General features: G+C 38.8%; 1 protein-coding gene across 4 annotated transcripts in view; it reads right to left on the reverse strand.

Moving 5' to 3' along the window:
- The window catches only part of Col12a1 (collagen type XII alpha 1 chain), a 109866-nt gene that overhangs the window by 8824 nt on the left and 75747 nt on the right, over positions 1–25295 (reverse strand). For all 4 annotated transcript variants that reach the window (XM_087905424.1, XM_085689446.2, XM_048435723.3 and 1 more), the window contains 14 exons: positions 25107–25271; positions 24259–24297; positions 24015–24153; positions 21881–22023; positions 19946–20055; positions 12698–12847; positions 10538–10615; positions 8964–9050; positions 7100–7153; positions 6515–6610; positions 6015–6068; positions 5285–5338; positions 2548–2601; positions 1147–1218 (listed from right to left, as the gene is read on the reverse strand). In XM_087905424.1, the coding sequence (XP_087761550.1) occupies positions 1147–1218; positions 2548–2601; positions 5285–5338; positions 6015–6068; positions 6515–6610; positions 7100–7153; positions 8964–9050; positions 10538–10615; positions 12698–12847; positions 19946–20055; positions 21881–22023; positions 24015–24153; positions 24259–24297; positions 25107–25271 (1295 nt within the window). The remainder of the gene's footprint in view (positions 1–1146; positions 1219–2547; positions 2602–5284; positions 5339–6014; positions 6069–6514; positions 6611–7099; positions 7154–8963; positions 9051–10537; positions 10616–12697; positions 12848–19945; positions 20056–21880; positions 22024–24014; positions 24154–24258; positions 24298–25106; positions 25272–25295) is intronic.

Here is a 25295-nt window from a genome sequence, read left to right on the forward strand (position 1 = left end):
TTCAATGGTTATTTCAAATACCTGTGGAAATTTTAAAAACTCTAAATTCAATGGGAAGGTACTAATTTGAAAGCACATGATAGGTATAATGATATTGCAATTCTTATTTCTAACTAAACATAAGAGTGAGAGAGAGCTAAATCAGATATAAACTGAGAAAGGACCACATTAGAAAAAGTAAAATAAGCAACTCAGGTTTAGCTACTTATTTATTTGTTTGTGCTAAGTGTTGAACCCATGGTCCTGCACATGGTAGGCAAGCACTACATCACTGAGCTGCCCCCTCAGTCTAGTGCATAATTTTGTTTGCACATGTGTGGTGAGGGCATTTGAATATACATATGTCGGTGCATGTGTGCCATGGTGTGCATGTGGAGATCTGAGGACAGCTTTGGGTGTTCATCCTCAATTTCCATATTTTTTTAAACAAAGTCTCTTTGCTGTTTTTCCACTGTGGGTACCAGATACCTAGCCTGTTCCCTTCCAAGGATTCTCCCATTTCTTCCTCCCATCTCTCTGTAGGAACACTGGACTAGCAGATACTCGTACATGTTCAGTTTTTTATAAATGTTCTGAAGATTCAAACTTAGACCCTCATGTTTGCATAGCTAGCATTTTTACCCACTAAGCCATCTCCTTAGGTCTCAGTAAATACTTTTAACACTGGTCTGATGCTCCAGCATCCTCAGCTATGGAGCCAGAAACGAATGGTGCAGCTAGCCAGTGTTGTCTGCCAAAGGGTTAACATTCATAAACTAAGGAAGTAGGCGCCCTGTACTCTGATCATGTAGTTTTATGCCTTAAACAGCATACCATTTATAAATAAAAAGAATGATTTTGCTGACCCAGCTCTGAAGCTCTGAGTGTTTATGCAGGCAGAAATATGTGTCTTGGCTCATACTCCCTTCCTCCTTTTAAAGAAACCCAATGACCACAATTTTCATCCCAGGAAATTATAGCAACCAAGCAGGGGAAAAAAGTCTTTAGAACTATTCCCAAGTCAAATCCATGGGTTTATCATTGTTTCAGCAAGGCTCCAAACACATTTATGACTGAGATAACCTAAATATGCCCAAGCCTTGGAGTTCTCATTATCTGTGTCCACAAGAGAACAGAAGTCAGTAAACATGTAAGGCATCTACTTACTGGTCTGCCGTGGTCTCCAGGTTTTCCTGGTTTTCCACTTGGCCCTGTGGCTCCTGGAGAACCAGGGGTTCCCTACAATCACAGACCAAGAAAGTGAATGTTAGGGTGAGGAAAAATCCTAGTCACAGTAACTAAAGAACTGCAGCCAGGTTTAAAAACTTGTAAACGAAGCAGACTATCATTACACGGTAAGGAAAAGTACAATCACATTTTGAGGCAACATGAGGGGGGGTAAATCTTGGCATTTCGGTCTGCATTGTATTTTGAATCCAATGAAAAACTACATGCACACATATAACCAGCTTCACAATCTCTGGACTACAACCCCAGTAATTTGTTACAGTGCATATCTACAGAAGGAAACTCCTGAATTTTTAGCTTATTTCTGAAACAAAAAATAAGAATAAAAGCTCCAAAAGACAGAGATGGAAACTTTGGCTAGAGAGGGATTAAAAAGGTAGCTGGGTTTATCATGATTTGGCTGCACTTCTGATGTCTGCAGAGGAGTCTAGAAATCACTTCTTCCTCAGGGACATTCCCCAGGCTCCAAGTCTCTCTAGCCTATCAGCACTCTTCAACCCAGCGAAACCACAAGAATTTATCCCTGTTGCTTTTAAGTCAACTTTCAGGCATTTCCGCCATATATCTACTGGGCTATTAATAATATAATATCTAATACATCTTGCTCTAAAGCCTACCATTTCCGTTAAATGGAATCATAAGAGTTTTAAAATAGTTCTCTGTTGATTTATATAAAAAATTGAACTCTGCAGTAAACACTTATATTTAATATTTAAACCTGAAAACATATTTGTATTAAAAATAAACAATAAAAATCACTTAAACATATCTTCCAGCATCTCCAAATCCTGTCACACAGACAGGGGCACAGCCACTGTCTCCACTGTCTCCATCCCACTGTGACCTCACCTATGAGCAGTTCTACTCTACAAAGCTTCAGAGTCTCTTCAGTATCTTCTCCATGAATCATAAGAAGACCCTTTAAGTTGTAGATAAAACCTGCTTCCCCAGAATGACTGATGGTTGCTCATTAATAATGTCCTTAACATTTAAACATCACAAGCATCAGAATCACAAGGTAACCATTGAGGTCCTGAACATAACCACTCAACACAGAGGAAAATCACAAGACTAACCAGCTAATGACCAAGTCATTCTGCGATTTTTCTAAAACATAACTTAATTAAGCATCTGTATTTTGACATATCCGCTTTCTCTGGCACATTTTGATTTATTAAAAAAAAAAACAAAGCCAAATAGCTCATGTAACAATATACTCTAGGGCACAGATGGAGGGTAACTCAAACCATGTTTTCTCACTAGTAAAATTGGAACAAAGGCAAAGGAGATTGGGGACCAGGTAACCCGCTTGGCTCTTACCGGTGGCCCAGGTGGGCCTCTCGGGCCCATTGCACCGTCCTTTCCAGTGAAACCCTAGGTAAGAGTGAATTCACAATTACAGATTAGCAAGAAAATTAACAGGTGAAATGAAGAGTGAATGGGAAATGCAAAGGACTGAGTACAGTTTGGTGTTTGGTAGATAAGCTTTCAACATGAAGACCGTTTCAAAACAACTCGTTTCAATTTACATTACACTGTTACAGAGCAGTTCACGCCTATGCTCGTTAATGTGTGTAGTTACACATAAAACCATTTTAAATGCCAAGCTAATCTTTTTCAAATAAGGCAAATTCTGGCTTTTACTTCTGTAAGACTGTAAAGAAAGGTGAAGAAAGAGTGACTCTATCCACTAAGTAGTTGCTCTCTGAGAGGGAAAAACTGTATTAACTGCCCTACACCCTAAGAGGAAAGGAAGTTTTCCATTCTCACAACCAGCATTAAACTCTCTCCCTTCATTCACAGGGCCAAGCTGTGTCAGTGTGAGCATCAAGGAAAGGGCAGGGTGCACCTCCCTGCAGGGCTGCCCTTTGGCTCCCGTGTCCAAGCTGATGAGCTCCTTCTCTCTGTACAGTGCCAAATGACCTCTGCCCAGAGTGAGTCACCCTGCTACCTAGTCTGCTTTCATTCCCAAGAACAGATCTCTGAACCCCAGCCGAGGACTTCTGAGTCAGCCTTCTGTTTATGTTTGCTGCATTCCTCCGTCAGAAATGATTTTTCTCCCATTTCCACAGAGAATAAGAATGATCAGTACCAGGCATGGTGGCTCCATGCCTGTAATTCCAGCATTTGGGAAGCTGAGACAGAAGGGTGGCTGTGAGTTCCAGGCCAGTCTGGCTTTGAAAAATTGAACATGAAAGAATAATTATTTTGTCCATAATTATTCAGCATCCATATTTCTTAGTCTACTGACTTCACGATAGCAGAAACTTAAAGGATTTTATTTAGGGGGATTTTAGAAATACTCCATATCCAGAAAACATATATTTTCAGAAACTCAAAGGAAAAAACTTTCAGACTGCTCTCTGAAGGAGCAAGGCCAGCTTAACACAAACCAGATTCTGAGTCTATCTGATACAAAACCAACATTACTTGTGAGAGCCACTTAAGAAACAAAAATGTTCCAGTAGCTTGCTGAGATGGTCGGAATGACATTTATTCCATATAAACATAGCCAACTGCTACCTAGCATGCTCTTTCTCATTCTTTAGTGAGGATGAAGTTTTTGACAATCTAGTCGTGCTTGGGATTTTGAAGGAACATATCTAAAGCGAGGTGAGGGGGTTTAGTCTGATAGTCCTTAAAGCGGCCATCTTGAGCCACCTGCAGACCACCACGCTTCAACTTTTAGTTTCACTTCTTGTTGCAGGCCTGCAGTTGTTGTGCCCACCCACGCAACAGTGTTGAAGAGACTAGCAATCATTTTATATAACTATGTATACTAGATACAAGTGCCTGGGGTTCTTCTGTTTTTTCTCCTTTGTCATGCCCAGCTATTCCTGCAGAACCTTAATCCTTGGCTTCACTCTCCTGCCTCCATCTCTAAGCCTGTTCCTTTCTTATTTTGTTGGCCAAGATCCCCATCCCCAGTCTCTCTCGCTGTCTGAAGTTGTTTGTGGCCTGATCCCTCTGTGCACCTGCCTTTAGTCTCGGAGGCGGGACTGAGCAATAGGTAAGTAGACAGAGCTGTGGAAGAAGGGGGAAATGAGTTCTGGAACTCTTTCTTCATTTTCATCCCAGGAGATCAGCATAGACTACCACAATGCTGGTCCCGGCTTATAGTTTCAGAGAGGAAATGCACAAGCTCCCTCAGCCTTTCTAGAAACTGCTCTGGAGAACACCACCCACTATGCTGAGATGTCATGGTGAACCATTGCTCCCAGAGTGACACATCCTTGCCAGCAATTACTCACAGATATTAAGGTTAGAAAATCGCGTGCTTCCTGACAGCAGGTACGGCACCAACCCTTCCAGAGAGACTGAGAGCAGCAGTTTAGCCTGACTGATAGAGTGCACACAGCTCTCACAGGGCTTAAACTACAAAATGGTGAAAAGTTGCAAGATTTGTGGGCTTTGAGGAATTTAACATCTCTAAATTCCTCTTACTAAAGCAAGGTTGGTCTCTTCTTGAAACAAATGTTTCCATAGTATCGGTGACTGAAACATAAATGTCATGTTCACAAGGTTACCAATTAGCCTGTCCCAGAACAGAATGGCTTTCCTACCTTGTTATTACCTTGAGTCAAGAGCAAATTTGAATGCTGCTACAAATAGAGAAAGTCCCTACCGAATACCAGCTCTTTGCACGGGTGTCAATCTCAGAAGGGACACTTGTCTTCTAAAGGGGTAGAGTTCCTCAGGACTTCAAAGAAAATGCTATGAAAGCTAAGGCTACTCTCCAAATTACATAAAATCTATCCCACAATAAAGATTTTAATTTCAGAAACTAAAACATTTCTAAGTTTCTTTAATGTTTTCCTAATCAGTTAAAAAATTATTTACTGGGCTCTGAATCTAACACAGCTTAAAAACTCTTAAAATTAAAATTTCCAATATTTCCCCCAAAGTCCCATCAATTTGTTTAAGGGAATTCATGGTGGTTCTAATACTGGATACTGATACCAGCTGTCCACAAGATATGTGAATTCCACATCTCCAACAGTGCAAACAGGACTGTGGGGATTCTGTAATTAATGCAGATGTGTGGCTCAAAACTTACTCTGTCTCCTGGTGGTCCCATTGGTCCTGGTGGGCCAGGTAATCCTGGGGTTCCCTGCACAAAGGGAAGCAAACAATTAGTGCACAGTGAAATACTGTGTGTGTAGAAAGTGATGATTAACATCCTCCAAAATGTTAAAAAAAAAAGAAGAGAGAGAGAGAGAAGGAAAGAAAGAGAGAGAGAGAGAGAGAGAGAGAGAGAGAGAGAGAGAGAGAGAGAGAGAGAGAGAGAGAGAGAGAGAGAGAGAGAGAGAGAAAGAAAGAAAGAAAGAAAGAAAGAAAGAAAGAAAGAAAGAAAGAAAGAAAGAAAGAAAAACACAGTTTGGGGGCTCTGAAAAGGAACAGAAGATCATAGACAAACACAGCACCAGGCATACAGACATCAGTCAGCAAGGCAGAATCTGAATTAAACACTGTACTTTAAGCTCTAGGAACAGAGTGAGAAGTGAAGCACGCACGCAGCCTTACACGTCACTACTTCACTTTTTCACCTTTTTTAATTAAAATTCCTTTTTCATATAATATATTCTGATCATGTGTTAGTCTCCCTCCAGCTCCAGCCCCTACCACTTCCACCTCACCCACCAAACTCTACAGCCTCTCTCTGTGTCTTTCTGTGTCTGTCTGTCTATCTCTGTCTCTCTGTCTCTGTCTCTGTCTCTCTCTCTCTTTAGAAAACAAACATTTGCAACACTCAAAGGCAACTTTTCAAACACTCCATGAGAACTCACAGTCCGGCCGGGAAGCCCTGGCTCTCCTGCGTCACCTTTCATTCCCTGGCGACCCTAGAGTGGGCAACGAGAAGATGGTTCTCAGAAATTATGGAGATTAAGTTTAAAGGAAGAAATTAGTCACTTATGGACTTTTATCAATTTATTAGTCCAGTGTAAAGGTTCAGAGACGAGCACATAGGTCTGTTTTAAGGTAGATGAATAAACCATTTATTGTTATTATTATTATTAATTATTATTATTATTATTAATCACTCACTTTCTCCAGTAAATGCCATTCTGTACTTTCCACTTTACATTATAAGATGCTATTATATAATTACAAGATTATATATCTACTTTGAAAGAATATAGTTTAACAAAAGTGATATGTGCATTAATTTTAGGAAGTTTTTAAGAGATCAAATAAGTAGAGCAAATTTTTCTGCAGTTATTTATTGCATATTCCATTTACATATCTAAAATAATTTTCATTTACTACAGAAAGCCTTTATGCCTACCTGTTCTCCTGGAATGGAGAGTCCATTGGGTCCCTGGGGGCCTGGAGGACCCTGAGGGCCTGGGGGACCTGTATCTCCACGGGGACCTGGAGGCCCCTAAAATATATGAGGAAAAGAGAGAGGGGAGGGAGGGGAGGGCGGTGGTGCAATACCCTCCAGTAGGAACATTTAGAGGTTTCTTCATAGCTGAAAGCATCACCCCTTAGTCTTCATAAACATTTTGATAATACATACTTATAGAAAACTGTATTGATGTCATTCTTTCATTCCCTTTACTGCACATTTAAAAAATAGAATGTGCGGTGAATTCACAAGAACACTTAGATTTCAATAAAAGTCCTATTAAAAGTAGACTTTTTAAAGTGAAAAGCATTATATAATACATAGTGCATTCATAGATTCCCAAGAGCTCAAAGTTCATGTTTCGTTAGATTTAATCTTTAATAATTGCTCACTATATCCGAAACCAAGGATAGTGATATATCTTGGGCACACTAAACTAAGGTCAAATACCTCCTCCACAGAAACTTAAACAACCACACTTCAACATACTGATGAATATTTGGAGTATTAAAATGTACTTACAACTGCCCCGTTGATGCCCCTTTCACCTCTGGGACCTTTTGCACCAGGTCCTCCCTAAAACACATAAAAAAAAACACATTTTGGTAAGAGCATAAGGAAAATAAAAATGGATATATAAAAATAGTGTTTAAAGAAGGAAAAAATAGTCCCTAAACAGTTAATACTTTTACAGTTATTAAAATGACTTTTTAATATTTATTAAAATAAATATTTTATTTTATAAAATAAAAATAAGCAAAATATTAAAGTAAAACCTTCATGTTACAGCTGGTGTACAGTGCTATGACTAATCACTTGCCTAGCATGTGCAAAGCCCTGGTTTGAGGCCTGCATGGCTAAGAAACAAATTTGTGTCATACAAACACACAGGAAAATAGAATTTCAAAACTTCACATTCTTTGTTTCTTCCTGTTATACTTGCAGCAGTCGAGTGAAAAAATGCATTTGAGAATCATATGAATTATATTCTCAAAGGAAAATAACCAAAAGAATTATACTGATTGAAGAAAATAATCTAATCTCTCTGGACCTCAGAGCATGCACTTCAGAAACAAAAATTCAAAGGCCAAAAAGCAAAGCCAAATATAATAATGGCTTTTTAAAATATTTTAAATATAATAATTTAATATAATAAAGCCAAATATATATAATATAATTATATATTAATATAATATATAAGCCAAATATATATAATAAATATAATAATGACTTCAGAAAACGGTACCTCAAAACTAGAGGGGAAAAAAAAACGGAAAAACCTGAAAAGTATCTGTCAGATCCAAGTTATATGCCAGGTATAAATGATACTAATTCCAGTGACATTTGAATCTGTTTATTAAAACTTACTTGTAACTAACCTAGAATAAATTATTTACTATAACCCAAGAATAACAAGGGTTGGTATTCTTGGTATCTTTGAGTTGTTCCCATAGCAATAACGTGTTGTCTTAAATCAACGAAATTAGAGCAATCACTTTATTCCTCAATGGGGCTCAAGTCGGGTTTTATGAATCAACCCTAAACTGAGAAGTACACACTGATTGATCAACGTTCTCTACCATAATTGTAGTCTTCAATATTTCACTTTGCATTTTCTTAGTCTCCCATCCCCATTGCATAGGATCCGATCGTAGACTCTCCACTCAAGTTATTTCAAGCTCTAGAACTTTCTCCCAGCGCTTAGACTATGACCACATATTTGAGTTGTCATCTTCATTATCATGTTCATGGTGTGTCCATGTCAAGTTCATGTGTCTAGGTTCTAAGTAGGTTGCTTTTGACCAGCTTTCCAAACCATGGCTCTATTCCATTCATGCAAGAAACTTTCAGGAAATGTAAGACTTTCCAAGCTCTTGAATTTACAGATGGAAACCCAAGCTTGTGTTTTTAAGAGAAAAGTCTTAAAGAGTGCCGATGTTATTATCCCTGGGCAGAAATAGAAATGGGCCAAGCACTAGAACCAAATTATCTTTTTTAAAAAATAATAAGTCTTATTATATTTATATATTTTTCCATGGCACATGAGTGGAAGTCAGAGGACAACTTGCAGAAGTTGGTTCTTTTATTTCACCTTGGGGTCCCAGGGTTAAAACACAAGTCATTAGGATTGACTAGAAGGACATTTATCCACTGACTTGTCTTGACAGCTCCCAAATTTTCTTTTCTATTTACTTCACTTCAGATCTCAAAATCTATTTTAAAGATGGCTAGAAGTTTAGCATATTTTAGCGCCAAGAACACAAATGGGAAAATAGCATGTTATGGCCCCATACTGACAAATAGGTGATCATTCCAAAGATCTCCCTCCAAAATGATTTCAAAAACTAAACAATAATGCTCTAAGTGACTATTTTGGTCTCCTTACTGCGGGGCCTGGAGGGCCTGGAGGTCCAACGCTGTCCTGTGTACACGTGCAAGCATTTGGAAGAGCAGGGCATTTTGCTTCATCTCTCTGAAATGTTGAAAAGATTACTTGCTTATAAATTTAGTGAGGAGTGACGGGTGACATCTTATCCACTGATCCTGTTTGCATACATGAGAATCTGTTTCCCAACTGGAAGAAATGGCTGCTAGTTATCATGGCTTATAAATGGCCTAACATAGAACTTTCTCTGGTTCTCTGAGCTTTATTTGAACAAACCCCACATATAACAAAGTAATGTTCGCAAGATTAGCAGGACAACTGGCCATTTAAACCAATTTTCTTTAATCCATGTTATAGAGATGCTACATATCTTACACACCAACTCCATTTAATTCAGAAAAATTAAAATAAAAAGCAAAGCCTTTTGTCTTCCTCCATCATCCGCATAGTGTTTTCCCTCACTTCACTGGGACCTCTGCTAAGCACTCTTAACACCAAAAGTTGATGGCACCTGCCATCACTCCCCCTCGCTTCTTCTTGACTTGGTTTTCATCCTAGGTCCCCCACTATGCAGTATAACACAGGTATTTTGGGGGTATTTGTTCCAGGGCCTCCTGAGAATACCAAGACCTAAGAATACTAAAATCCCTTTTAAAAAATGTTGCGGTTTTCGCATGTAGCCTAAGTACATCCCCCTGCAAACTTCAGATCATGTCTAGATTACTTAGCACAGCAGAAGTGCTATGAATAGCTGTTACCTTATGCTATTTAGAAAATAATGGCAATAATCAAATTGGAATACAAAAATGTCTGTGTGAGGTTGGTAAATATCTGTTAGGAAAACATTAGAGTAAAAAAATAATGTTTATAAGTTCAATAGATAAGGTCTTTTCTATATTTTCAGTCTGTATTTGGTTGAACCCACAGCTAAGAAGCCCAGAGTCAGGAAGAACCAATGTATCTGCTTATTAATTTCTCTCATTGCCGTTCACAGATACTCTTTTTTACCGCCAAAACCCTAGCGTACTGAGGGGCTGATGGCCTATAACAAATGTTCACTAAATATTTAATAGCAACATTTACCTAGTAGATGTATGCAGCTGTGCCTGCTAGAGCATCATCTCACCAACAATGAACTTTAACCCATACCACCTATACATAACACAGACACACACATGCACACACATAGGTATGTATGTATGTATGTATGTATGTATGTGTGCATTCCTTCCATCAAAAGACCCTTAGTAATCCAGAAAAATAGTAGCTTATTTGGTATGAGGCTGTTACGCAGTAGGAGGTCTGCAGTAAGAAGGTTTATCAAACACATTGGCTCAGCACGACCTTCCTGGCTGTTGCTGAGAGAATTTCCAGATATGGTCTTGTGCATGCCTCGCCTTCATGAAGGGTCACATGAGCCCTGGTCTGAGCAGTGGTAGCTGAAAAGCACACACACGTTGCACATCTCTGGGCTCCCATCTAGAACTGCAGCTGCTGAGAGCTACGTCCTCTCCATTTGCATCATAAGGGATCCTTCTTGGGGGACAAATAAAGCCAGGACAGGACTTACTCACCCGAGAGGGAATATCACAGCATCTGTCTCTGCTGGTCCACACTGGGCTGCAGACAATGTCAAAGCTCTGGATTTGGAACTGCAAACAACCAACAGCCACATCAGCTAAGCATGCAGGAAGACATTCTAAACATTCTAATCTTGCCAACTTCAGGCAGATTCTGTCTTGCGCTTGCACTCCTGAGAACATTGTTATGCTTGTGTGTGGTGAGGGGAAGCAGGAAATGTGGGCCTAAAAGAGACAGTAAGGGGAACTGCGTCTACCCGGATCCTATCCTCGATTCACTTGCTGAAATGTTTGAGTGAAGGATTTAAGAACATTAGCTTCTGTGTTTAAATTAATCTGAATACTACACACGTTTAAATCAATCTTTAAAGATGTGTCTTTGTAGAAAAGAAACATTAAAGAAACTTTTTGCTATAGCTCATGATCTTTGCTTTAGAAATTTCTGTCTAGAAATGGACTAATAGTTTTTACGGCCCTCAGATGAGTTATTTAGCTGAGGCACATGCCATCTGTCTTTTTAGAATTTAAGGCAGAACTGTTTATACGAAAAGAAAAAAACTGTCTCAGCACAGCCATTCCTTTAAAGATCTGCTGGCCGTTTCCTCCCTGCAGCCTGACGGTACTGTACACGCTATTGGAGGAGAAAAGACATTGGCATTTCCCCCCAGCTATCAACCCCACAAACTACAATACCAACCTGCTAAGCAAGTCACCAGCTGTTCTCTATCAGGATCTGAGGGCTGCTCCACTAGAGCGAATTCAACTATAAGCCCAGTCAAAATACCCTTGACTGAGGAGGTCTTAATTCTTCAATTGTGGCGGTACTAGTCTGCCATCTTAATATTTATAGACAAATATGATCCCGAGCCATAATCAGAGAAGCTTCTCTTTGCAGTGAATGCAGAGGTACATGGCTGCTGAAGATGCTGAGAACACACGATTATGAGTGCTCAGCCCTGAGCAGGACATTTATGCCACACTCTCTATGGCCCCACTTATGCCCCCACCCCATGGCCCAGGAAAGAATGTTTTGTCTGGAAGACAGGGAGAAGAGTTATGAGAAGCTGTCTTCTGAGCGCTACACAGCCAAGGAAGCCGTCTTACTGCCACTATGGTTGCTTGCAATGCACAAGCCTGGGCCTGTCGACTGCCAATTGGGGATCAGCCAGGGGTTCATGAGGCCCGACTTCTCCCCATTAGCCGTTAGTCACTGATAAATTCTGGGGAAAGGGAAGACACCATCTTCAGCTATGTAACTACTAATGCGCCCACCAGATACCAGTCGACAGTTCCAAATCTATGGTCCCACGGCCAATCTTGGTTAAACTCAGTGGGTCTCAAAACAGGGGTAGATCAGGAATAAAAGTATCTGATAGTAGTTTTATTTAATATCAAAGCCAGTGGTCATCAAAACGTTGGGTCTATCATAATTCTACAAAATTTAAACTAATTGTTCCCACACTATAGTCAAGAAAATCTCATCCTGTCTACCCAAGGAAACTAAAATAATGACATTCAAAAATAATAATAACAGAAGCCAAAACTGTTAGCTTCTAGGACAATGTTTATTGGTTGACAGGATGTCTAATGAGCCTGGGATAGTGTAAGTTTGAGACTTAAGTCTCCATTTCTGGATCACAGTGTGAATAAAGGCTGTGTGCTTTCTTTAAATCCAAGGCAACGAAACTTGAGATTGGGTGTCATTTGGCTGCTCTGCCATGGCAAGCGTTCTAAGACAGGCCTCTCTGTGGGTGACAGGAACAGCTAATGGCCGTGGAGGCTTCATGTTCCAGTTGCACAAATTCAGGTTAATGATTATTTTGAAATCATGAACTATTGCAGCCTCACTGGATAGGTAAGCATTCATTTGCCTTGTTTCTTTCCAGTGTGACCCTGTTTTAAGAGATTTCATGGTGTCTCTTGAAGCCTGAGTATCTCATTTTGACTTCAGAAGTAAAAAAGCACATTATCGTGTTTTCTTGGTAACAAGTTCTCTGAGTGTAATTTTTCCACACCTTCAAACTGACTAATAAACTTGACAGTTTAAAATGAACTGAAGGAAATAAATAAAATTCAGAGAGATTTAGAAAAACCACATCAATCTTATTTACTAAAAGGTACTAAACATCAAAAATACCAAAATGTGTTACTTACTGTCGCTGACTTCTTCTCCCCTTTAAGAAGCTTTCCAAGAATTTCATAGCCATCAGTTGTGATATTTCCAGCTTCCTTGATATCTTTTTCTACAATTTCATAGCAGTCAATATAAATCTTAACACTTTTTGAAGTCACTACAATATGGACCTAAAAAGACAATTTCCATTATGAAACTTCTCTCAAAAAAATAAGATGGTTTTTGCATACTTTATATTCCATTCTTTATAACTATTTCTTAAGCCACTTCTTTCCAAGCCAAAAGTCTTGGGTTAAAAAATCTAAGAACCCAGGTTTCGAATGATGTCCTCGGAAACGGTAGTGGCTACTCACTGCATTTCAAAGACTGTCACCCATGTACATGGGTTTCGTTTCATAAATTCCCACTGTGTGAGACAACCAGAGAGGATGTAATGGATGAAAGAGCTTGTAAACCAGTAAAGAATTATCTGAAAATAGGTTAATGAACCACTATATATTTCATTTAGTACAAACGAGCTTCATAGTTATTAGTTAGATATCTCCCATTGATGTCAGTTCTGACTTGTTCACCCCTCCCATTCACAAGTAAGCTATATATCTCCCAGCTCTCAGACATAGTAAGAGTTAGCACATCATCTAGAGTCAAACCTGGAAATAATCGACTCAAGATTCATCTGAAGAAAGAAGTGCACGCTGATTGAATTGCATTTGCTATTGGAGATGGTGGACATTAGGAAGTCTATTGATAAAGAAAATTAGTGAAGCGTTTGTACAGAAGCAAGGAAGGGAATGGCTGTGGGAAAGTGTTGTCTTCACAGCTATGCTTATGGATTGCAACTATCTCAGCACAAATACTAAAGCAAGAGCTTGGAGATTACTGTGAAAAGTTTACCGAAAGTTAAAAATAACAGAAATAGTTTTGACTGCTCTGGAGCAGGTAGAATAAGAAACTTTCCTAAAGTTTTATTTTAAAACTAAATATTTTTCTTACAAGGAGTCATCACCAAAGCACTGGCTCATAACATCTATGATAAATAGGAATTGCATGTTTTTGTATACAAGTGATTCATGGCTTACTAAAAATAAAGTTTAAACATCTGTGGGGTAGTCAGCTAATATTGAACTCAAGAACATCACATAAGCATTTCTAGGATACTTAGTATATAACAAAAGTTAAAAGTTTTTATGGATCCTTAATGAACAACCACAGAAACAAGAATCCACAGGGGTTATTTCAAAAGCAAAATCATTTTTAATTTGTATTATTCAAAATACACTGTGAACCATAAATGACCACATCCTAAGAACACATTTTACTATAATTTATTCACTCAGTTTACTGTATTTTAATCTTATGCATAATTACATTTCAAAATGGATTCTTCATCAGTAGATCACTGGCCCAAAAATTCAGGATTATGGTTGCCTGCATTGGGCCTGAAGAAGATGTGCCTGCCACCAGTCAAGCATGGAGGACTCACGGGACCAGAGCCTATTCTGCTTCATAGTTATTAGTTACTAGTAGATTTGGGGTAGGGGAGACATTCATTGTCCTCAATGTATACTACAAGTAAGTCCCTCAGGCCCCAATAGATAATTTAAAACTCACGGTCACAGAGAGAGCCCTCGTCTAACTCAATTGATCTCACGAAGACATGAAGACATGAATGTGAGAAGGAGGAGGGGGTCTGACAGGAGCAGGAGAAAGATAAAAGGTGGTGAGAGTAAAGCAAATGTATTATATAATATATGAAATAATTAAAGAAGAGCATTCATAAAGGCTAAATGTCAGACAGCCACATGTCCTCATGAATAAAAGTTATATAACTGGGGTAAATACCGGAGAGATAACTCAATGGCTAAGAACACTTACAGATTTTTCAAAGGACCTGAGTTTAGTCCTGACGCCCAAATGGTGGCTAACTATAATCTGTAATTCTAGTTCTATAGAATCTGATACACTCCTGTGGTCTCGTAGAGCATCATCCATGCATGTAGAGCACATACACACAGGTAAACACTCATACACATAAAATTAAAATAAAATAGAGAAGGAAAGAGGAAACACTGTAAAGTAAAGAACTTTAAAACAGTAGAGTATGAATAAAAGAAAGTCATACATGGCCTGGCCCAGCCCACTCCAGACAAAGCCTACTCTGAGTCTTCATTGGAGAAGTTTCTCTTTGAAATGAATGAAGGTGAAAAAGAGACCCACGACTGCACAAGATGCTGAGAAAAAGGAATGTTTGAGGGCTAACCCCTAAATAAGACACTTACACCACTCCCTTAAGGTTCAGGGAACCCCACAGAAAAAGAGGCAGAAAGAATGTAAAATTCAAAAAAACAAAGAAGAATTGTAAGATGCCGTCTTCTAAGCAGGACATTGTCACAGCAGTCCTGAACTCATAGTGACTGTGCCTACTAGCACTGGGTCCAAACAAGTGAGGATCCCCTAAAAGTTAATTGTTGGTGGGGAAGAAGAACACAGGACCCTACCACTTACTGTTGATCTATTAATGGAGACATAATGTCCAAGTGTATAGCCACTGGTGAACCCACCAGTCTCTGGTGATTAGTTCTAAACTCAGAGTCAAACAGATGGGCCAAGTTAAACTCTGATGTGCACTAAACTAATTAAAAGTTAGTAAATATGGGGAAAAGATTTGTAAAGCAGAGGTACTGATAGGAAGGAATAAAGGAGGGTAGGGAATGTAAACACATATACACATTTATATGTACAATTTGATATATATATATAAATATATATGAAATTGTCAAAAATACTAATAAAAAACAACAGCAGAAGAATATAGAGAATTTGGGAAAAAGAGACAGCCACTGAAAAGAAATAAATATTAAAAGTATGGACACTTCTCTAGGAAGACAAACAGTACAAGGAAGGCAATGCCAAGAAAATTTTATCTTGATTTGCAATAATTAATTACCAGCAGTACAGATCTCTGAAAATACCGCCCATTTGGCATCAATAAAATGGAGGGTTCCATGAAAGTTGGAGATTTTAAAATAGCTACAAAATGATTGCAAGTTGTTCAGAGATTAAATTCTTAGTATCTCCAGTGACTATGACAGAGGCATAAAATCATCTTCTCAGAATGCTACTCAATTATAATTTTAATAGGTTTATCAATGAGCTAAGGCTGTTCCTAAGAACTTTTCCAGAATCAACATCTACTGCTGGATAAGGATGAGTCAAAATCAATCACATCCTCAAGTTAGAATGTGCTTTCCCAAGGAGGAACTTATCTACTGCTTTGCATCAAGGTCTGGAAGATTTTAAGCAAGAAATACTCTACTATAGCATCTGGATATTTTTTGGTTTTCTCTGTTGCTGTATTGTTGCTGTCATCGTTAGTGCCCCCCATAGTCATATTAAAGCTTCTTGTCTCTCTAAGCAATAGCAGGAAAGCCTTCTCCACTCTCATTAAGAATCTATAACTATCTATTCTATTGTGGATAAATAGGAGAAAACAGAAATGGGAGGATAAAACAGGAGAGAAAAAGTGATGAAGGATGGAATGAAGGAAGAGACAGCTAAAACAAAAGGCCATTTGAAGGGTCATATGGAAATTTAGTACAATAAAAGTTTTCTGTAATATGTGTACATATCTGAAATCAATCAAAATGAAATCACAAAATAACAGGAAAGACAGAGCCCCAACTAGACATCTATCATCACTAAATAAAGCTTTCAGTACTGGGAATGGGCTATATCTAGTCAAACTGTTGGCCAAAAGGTAACCTCAAACAACCCAGGCTATTGTGAAGAATATTAGTGACTCTTCACTAAGTGACAACAAGGTCCATAGAGAACTCAAGGTAGTGCCTGCCTAGAGCCTTCACCTCTATGGGTAGTCTTCATGGCACTGGAGGGTACTCTGCACACTACCAGAGGAGAAAAGTAAAAACCAACCCAGCTGCAAACCCTTCAATCTATATAGTGATCTGCCTGCAAGATACACTGGTGCAGTAGTGGCATAAAGCTTGTGGGCACAACCAACGGATATCTGATTTTAGTTAAAGCATGATCCGTATGATGGACCCCACACTCAACGCTGTTTGGGTGACCAAGAACCTAACGAAGATAGCCCAGGGACCTAGAGGAAAATCAAATACTACTGCTATGCTGAAGGAATGTAGCAATAAAATGACTCCTAATGCCATTCTGCTATACTCGTAGATGTGTGCTTTGCTCAGCCATCATCAGAGAGCTTCCTCCTGCAGCATGGGAACAAATACAGAGACCCACAGCCAGACATTATGCAGAGATTGAAAAACCTTGGAACACTCAGGCCCAAGTGGGATGTCTCCATCAAATCCCTCCCCTCAGGGCTCAGGGAACTCTCAGAAAAAGGAGACAGAGTGTAACAGCCAGAGTGGATGGAGAATACCAAAGAATCAAGACTTTCTAGACACACTAGGCCTGGCATATATACAAACACAAATACTATGGCAGCATGCACAGAGTCTGTGCAGTTGTTCACCATATGAGGTCCTAGGGCTGAATAGAAAAGTGGACACACACTCGTCCCCAGTTCAGAAGTTATCTCGACAATTGACAATCACATGCAAATGAAAACTAAGTTTTATCTGAGAATCTCATTAGGGAGATAAATCAGTCTTAAGGGTAGGTCCTATGTTCAGGAATAGATGACCAACAGAAAAAAAACTCAATAGCATCTTTGTATGTTCTTTGTCTTGTAACATTATGTCAGAGTGGGGATTTTTTTTCTACATTACAGATTCTTTGTGTATATATTATGGCTTCTGACTTGGGATTTTTATGGTATTCCTGAGTGTGTGAATGTGTCTATCTCTGCATCTATAAACATTTTTATGCTTTTTCTTTGACTCCTTTTCCTGTCTTGTTGTTTTGTCATATTTCAATTTATTTGCTTTTTATTTATCTTATTTTATTTTATTATTATTTCTTAGATGTCTGTTTGTTTTCTAAAGAATGAAGAAAGGAAGTTGATCCAAATGGAAGGGGAGGTAGGGGAGGAACTGGGAGGGGTAGGAGGAGAGAAAACCGTAATCGAATATAGTATACAAAATTTTAATGTATTTTAAATAAAAGATTGAGGAAAAAATCTCAAAAAAAACTAATATTATTTTAATACAGAGGGGAAAGAAATTTGAGAGGGAGCCTGAAGTGGCCCTATCCTATAGACACTGAAGAATATCTTGCATATCACCATGGAAGCTTCATCTGGCGATGGATGGAGATAGAGACAGAGACCCACATTGGAGCACTGAACTGAACTCCCAGGCCCAGATGAGGAGCAGAAGGAGGGAAAACATGAGCAAGGAAGTCAGGAGCATGAGGGGTGCGCCCACCCACTGAGAGGGTGGAGCTGATCTAATGGGAGCTCACCAAGGCCAGATGGACTGGGACTGAAAAAGCATGGGATCAAACCGGACTCTCTGAACGTGGCAGACAATGAGGGCTGACTGAGAAGCCAAGGACAATGGCACTGGGTTTTGATCCTACTGCATGTACTGGCTTTGTGGAAGCCTAGTCTGTTTGGTTGCACACCTTCCTGGACCTGGATGGAGGGGGGAGGACCTTGGACTTCCCACAGAGCAGGGAACCCTGACTGCTCTTTGGCCTGGAGAGGGAGGGGGAAGGGAGTGGGGAGAGGGAGAGGAAAATGGGAGGTAGGGAGGAGGCGTAAATTTTTTAATAAAAAAAATTTTAAAAAAAGAAATCTACCTTATGAATTAGAAAACGTTATGGAAAGAAATTAAGTAGGAAGAGACCTCACTGACCTATCCAAGCAAGAGAAAGTCTTTCTAGTTTCACTTGGGGATCAGATTGAATTAAAAAGGCATGATTTTGTGTATGTGGTTCATCTTTTGGTATGTCATACATAGGAAAATTTTAGATTTTCAGTACAATAACTTTGTACTGTTGTTAACACAATTCATTATGTGAAAAACGGTATTAAAAAGGTATTCCTAAACTGTTTATTTTGTTTCTAATAATCCAATCTTGATGTAGGAGTCCCCTCTGTATTCTGTGAATACCATTGGTTAATAAGGAAACTGTCTTAGGCCTGTGATAGGGTGGAGTAGACCTAGGTGGGGGAAACTAAACTGAATGCTGGAAGAAAGGAGGCAGAGTGAGGGAGAAGCCATGGAGCCACCAGTGGAGATAGATGCACTGGAACCTTTCCAGTAGGCCACAAGTCTTGTGGTAAAATATAAAATAGTGGAAATGGGTTAAATTAATATGTAAGAGCTAGACAATAAGAAGCTAGAGCTAATAGACCAAGCAGTGATTTAATTAATAGTTTCTGTGTGGTTATTTCGGGAGTCTGGCCAACCAGGAAACAAACAAACTGCCTCCTACTACTCAATCTCATTACTAGTCCTTGTCAACCAACCATCACTTTAAAAACCTAGAAGTTTCAACAATCCTCTCGATGCTGACAAAGACTCAAAATCTCCAAGTATAAGAAACCATCTCAAATATGTCTTAGAACTTGAATGTGATTATTTAGAAAACTCTGCCTTAAGAAATTGATGTTTTTAGACTGTGTGTTCATATAATAATCTGTTACATATTTACCTTAATTATTTTAACAATTATTATGAATGTTTGGATTTAGAAATGTTTATTCTACAGTTTGCTTGCATACTTGTAACATTTTAATAGGCAAGCAAGAAAAATGAAGTGCCTACACTATATAAAATAATAATATGATGAATTAAAATATAATCCATTAAATTATTAAACTCGTCAAAATAAATGACAGAAATGTTTACAATGAAGTGGTAAGTAGAGGGGCTAGAGAGTTGGATTAAATGTTAGGAGCACTTGTAGCTCTTCCAGAGGACCTGAGTTTAGTTCCTAGTTCCCAGGTCAAGTTCCCAGGTACACAGCTACTTGTAACTCCTGAGGGTATATAAATGATATACATTCACACAAACACACACACACATAAATCATTAAATCTTAAACTAGAAAAATAGGAAGCAGAAAAACAAGCAAGCTTCACTATGTATAATTATTAATTCAAACTTTGAAAGATACAGTGAAAATATATCAAAATACTGATGACAGCTGTTGTTTTATTTAAATTTTATTTTTTGAATTAATCAAACCATTTAAAATAAAAGTTTGCAAAAGACAAAGCTAGAATTCAAATTTAGTGTAACATTAAACACGATAAAATACTTAAGTTATTGTTTTAAAGCTCATATTCTTATTCTAAAAGTAAGACTCAGATAAGCTTACATTTTTACCTTATGAAAACTTCCATAAAATAATGTCTTCACTTCATCTGTGTCAAATGTAACAGTTTGTACTTCGCCTCTTGTATCCTTGTTAAAGAAAGATAGTGTCTTGCTAGAAGCTGAAATCAAGACAAAATCATTGTCAAAGTGTATACATGGTGTGCTTCTTATTCAAAGTACACAAATATTTCTTGTTGGAGAAACTGAAAAGAAGTTCATTATCTGCCAGGGAAGATGTGTCCACTGGTGCAATAGTGGTACAACTCCATTGGAGTAACCAACCACTCTCTGATTGGATCTGTGCTGCATTCCAGGGATTTCAGGCCTGGCACTGTATACCTGCAAAGGCTCCCAGAGCTGGGGAGGCCATCAGCCAGAATCAGAGAGGGGGAAAGTGAGGCGACTACTTCTATTCTTTGGTAAATGAGCATGCTATCAGACTACCTTCTGAACACGCATGTTCATAACAATAGGCTAGCACTGCTTTCAGTCTTCATCAGAGAAGCTTCCTATCAGTGCAGGCAGAGGCTACTGCTGAGACTCATAACTAGTCAAACTGTCAATTATAAGTGATCATGGAGTGCTCAGCCCTAAACAAGACATCTCTATCACTCCTTCCAAAACTCCGAGAACACTGAAGAAAAGAGGCCAAAAACAAAGTTTAAAAAAAAAAAAAGAGGATAGAGAAATGTACTACAAAAATAAACAAACAAATGTTTTCTAAACATGGTGTAACAGTTGCACTCATGAGTTCACTGCAGTTGTGGTTGCCTGCACAAGATTGGGTCCATTAACATTCTTCATGGATGCAGGAGAGTTCATGAGGCCCTACCTCTCCCTAAACAACCGTTTTCAATTAATGGTTGCCTGGGGAGATGCTTGCTTGCTTCTTCAGTGTTGTAGCCACTGAAATGCTGTCCACACTCCAATAAATAACTTCCCACTCATATTCATGTATGCAATTAAATTTAGTGCTTCACAAATAAACAATAAATAAACAAGGGTCAGAGGGAGGGGCTCTAGGGAAGAAGAAGGGTTTCATCAGAGAAGGGAAGAGAGATGAGAGAGGATAAGGAAGGTAAAAGAAATAAGATTCACTATATATGATAAAATTGTCAAAGAACAAATAATTTTCTAAAATAAATGAGAAAAAAGAAAGAATTGTGAGAAGATACAATTTGAGTGTTTGCTGACATGTTACTTGAAGACATTTAAATTTAAAATATATACCAAGTAAATAATTATATATGTACATATATAAATACATATGTATTCAGAAGGTTTCTGGGGAAAGAGGACAAAACATGGTCAAACAATTCATAGTTTAGTTGATTCTGTGAGTTTCCTTGTGATATACTTGACCCCTCTGGCTCCTGCAATCCTTTCTCCCCCTCTTCTGCAGGATTCCTAGAGCTCCACCTAATGTTTGGCTGTGGATTTTTAACATCTGTTTCCATTAGCTGCTGGAGGAAACCCCTCTGATGACGACTGGGCTAGGCACCAATCTAGGCTCACAGAGACTGAACCCAACAACCAAGGTACCTGCATGGGATTGACCTAGGCCCTCTGCATATACGTTACAGTTGTGTAACTTGGTCCTGTTTTGGGACTACTAAGAGTAGGATCAGGGGCTGTCTCTGGCTCTTTTACTGGCTTCTGGGACCCTGTTCCTCATACTGGGTCATCTTGTCCAGCCTTAACACAAAGGGAGGCGTTTAGTCTTCCTGCAACTTGCTATGCTATGTTTTGTTGATACTCATGGGAAACCTGCCTTTGCCTAAACAGAAGCAGAGGAGGAGTGAATTGGGGGTAGGAAGAGAGGATTGGGAAGAGAAGAGAGAAGTAAAATTGTGGCCAGAACACAAAATAAATAAATTTTAGTAAAAGAAAAAGGAAAAAAAAAGAAACTAGACGTAGGGTTTAACATAGGATAAAGTCCCTTACGATCTGCAATAACTCCGACTTGTGGTCTGTAGTCTCTGTCTGTGATTTGCCAAATTGCAAAGGGATCACTAGGAGTTTCTGGGAGAAGTCTAAACAATAATATGATCGTGTATGAAGGAGGGAGTCCGTTTGGATGGAGTTCTCTGTAGGATGAAGCAAAATAAATAAATAAATGGGATCATTCATCAGTAAGAGACCATTTTAAACTTTTACACAAGGATCTCATTATAAATAGTACTAAAACCTAATTATAGTCACCAGGTCTTAGAGCAGAAGAAAAAACCTTGTGACACAACCAAAGGAGCAAACACTTAGCAGATTGCTAAAAATTTGATCAAGTCACAAAAGTATGGAAAGTTGCTAAATAGCCTTTACGTTCCTATCCATAACTACTTTTTTTCTAGACACATGGAAGTACTCACTTTAAGATAGCAAACAATATGACTGTAGCTACAATAAAGAGAGAGAGTCTTACCCAAATATACTTAATTTCTAGTGGCAGGGATCTGGTAGTGTAGATAAACTGGCTTAAAGTTGTAATTTCTCTCTTGTTCTCACTATGCTCTTACACTTCTAAATTCTTCCCTTAACGTCAAATAAAGCACCTCAATAAACTTACATATTCCCCAAAACAGGACCAAATGTAAATGTTTAGGCCTTGTACATATGCAAACAATTAGTAATGAAACAGGGATGTGATTCAACTAGACAGAAATGGATTTTGGCTCTAAAGACATGAGACAAATATTTCCATCCCTTGTGTCCTTCTAACATTGAATAAACCATTGTTCTGGGAGAATGTTTGAAATAGAATTAATGCTTTTCTGTCTGATACTATGTAACACTTTCTCCCTGGAGGCAGAACAAAAGCCTAGAGAGCAGATCCTGGGAGTGAAGGAGCTATTCGTCTGCAAGCTTTGGCAGAGGGTACAGGATGCCTCTGAAGGCTTGGTGTCCTAAGGCAATGTCATTAACATGTGCTAGGGTATGATGTGCTCTTGCTTCTTGGGCATAATCTCTGAAAAAGCTAACATGATGCCTTTTTTGTGTTTAAGAGCTATCTTTTCATGTTCCCAGTTAAAAACACTGATTCTGATTTTTTTTCCTTTACTACCCCCATCTCTTTCATTTAGCCCATTTCTCCTTCCTTAGTGAACCAACAAAAATCTGATTGCATTCATTCTTCTTCCTTTCAAGTCAAAAGTTGTGACTTCTGAAGAGACAATATGCTGCCATCATTTAAATTCTTATCTTGAGGTGACAGAAAAAGTTAAATATAGACTAATACTGTCCACTGGAAAACTTAGCATATTGAACCATTATAACCAAGTATAAAAGACTTCGGAATTTATAATGAGTCAAACTACACTATGTGCTCCTCCTTAAAACAAATTAGTTTTGGTTTTAGAATTAGTTTTCCATTGTCTTGCCTGGTGCATTTCAAATTTCAGATATTTTCTGACCCTCTTCTACCTTTCTGGAAGTTTTGTTTCTTCTTGTCCTTCTCTCCCCTGGACTTGCCAAACACATATTTTTTCCAAAATAAAACACTTTTCATTTTAATGATTAAGAAATATTAATGTCTGTTATCATACCCAGGTGCAAACTTTCATGAAATAGAATACATCTAGGGCTACCCCACAGATTGCTAGAGTGTCTGCCAGTAACAACTGCCCTCAGTCTGCCTGATTGTAGGCAAGCCCTTCATTTTCTAAGGTCTGAAACACGAGCTAGAACATTTGCTCTCATCCCTCACTTATTCCACCCAGCACTTCTGCACCACAGGGGTGAAATGTTCAAAATAATAAACGGCCTTCCTGTTTTAACAGCCTCCCTCAGAAGAAGGGAGTAAACTGAAACCCTAGCCTTCAGTTCAAGAGTGTGTTATCCATTGTGTTGTTACCAGGATAAGAGGCTTGGGTCTGGGAATAATGAGGCTTGGGAGACAGTTTTATGTGTACAAGCTGCTACATAACCCTAGGAATATAATTAAGCTGTGTTTAGGAAAACAAAACAGCTAAACCATAAGGAGTTTTCTGGCAATCCTTAAGTTCCAAGATTCTAGGAAATCAGCAGCAATTCCAAGAGCCTCCTAACCACTCTAAGAAAAGGGGAGTCCCATTTTCAAACTTACGCTGTTGGCTGGTTGATAAAGGCATTCTTCTGAAGCCTGTAGGCTGAATAGCTGGGGAAAGACCCTGATTCCAAAGACACCCCTTGGACAGAAGCAAAATTCTTTTCTGTCAGGTTGTAAGCTTCAAGCATCTTAAAGCCTTGACATCAAAGGAAAAGATATGAAATGAGTACATTATAGTTACGTTAGTGTGAATATCTTGAAATCTTGAAATGAATTAGCTGGAGGACATACAAAGGCTTACCTGGTGAGGTGTAGCCATCCAGATAGATGAGAGGACAACCTGGAACATGTAATGCTCTTTAAGCATGAGTCACCAACATAAGTTAAATAGATGCACAGAAAGTAGCAACTCACATGTACAAAGCAGAGCTTTTCATTTTTAATATCTGATTTATTACCAGGCGTAATACCCACACAAGTACAGCCCTGAATTTTTCTCATAATTGTCTCCATCATCTAATACCACAAGAACTGTTGCTAAAGGTTGAGGGGAAGAAAAATGGATTTAATCTACCTTTAGCATCTGTAGTTGAAAACTGAACTTGAAATTTTTATATTACAGAAAAAACAACAAAAAACCTAAGCCTAAACTGACTGAACTGAGAACACGGCTCAATGGCAGAACAGTAGCCCAGCTATGCTAGATCCTAGGTTCAATCTCTAGCACTGCAGGAAGAGAAACACAAATAGACAAAAGGAAAGGTTAGCTTTCCCATTGTTCTCTTAGAACACAAGCTAGCAAGAGACCCACTGATTACAAACAGGAAACCACCTTACTGAAATCCTCCTAAATATACAATTCAAAACTGAAGAGCACCTTACCCAAATGCCATAGGCATTAGGCTGGTAGGAAAGGGATATATTAAAACGATTTGTTTCCGTGTGGGTGTTATTATATCTTCAAGGCTAAAAATGGACCTCTGGCAAGCACACATTTAGACTGATCTCAAAAGAGCAATGATTCACTAGCTTCAAGTGATTTCCCAGAATCTATTTAGGCCCTGGGCTTGATCCCACACAGTATGGATAACTGCCTATATTCAGTCATTTCTCAGATGAGGTCATGACTCTGCGTTGACCATGACTTACTTGAAGTGGCAGTTTCACAAACAAATGTGATGAGATTGTCCTCGATCTTCTCAAAAGATTCGAAATCATCCACAATGAACACATGCCTTTCACTGGGCTTGCTGGCAATGTTGGCGAGTTCATTGTAGTCCACATCAGCCACACCAACAACAAACACACTGAATCCTGCAAAGTCCCATTGACAAGGGA

This window comes from Myodes glareolus, chromosome 4, assembly GCF_982192425.1.
Source record: "Myodes glareolus chromosome 4, mMyoGla1.1, whole genome shotgun sequence".
NCBI classification, from domain to species: Eukaryota; Metazoa; Chordata; class Mammalia; order Rodentia; family Cricetidae; genus Myodes; species Myodes glareolus.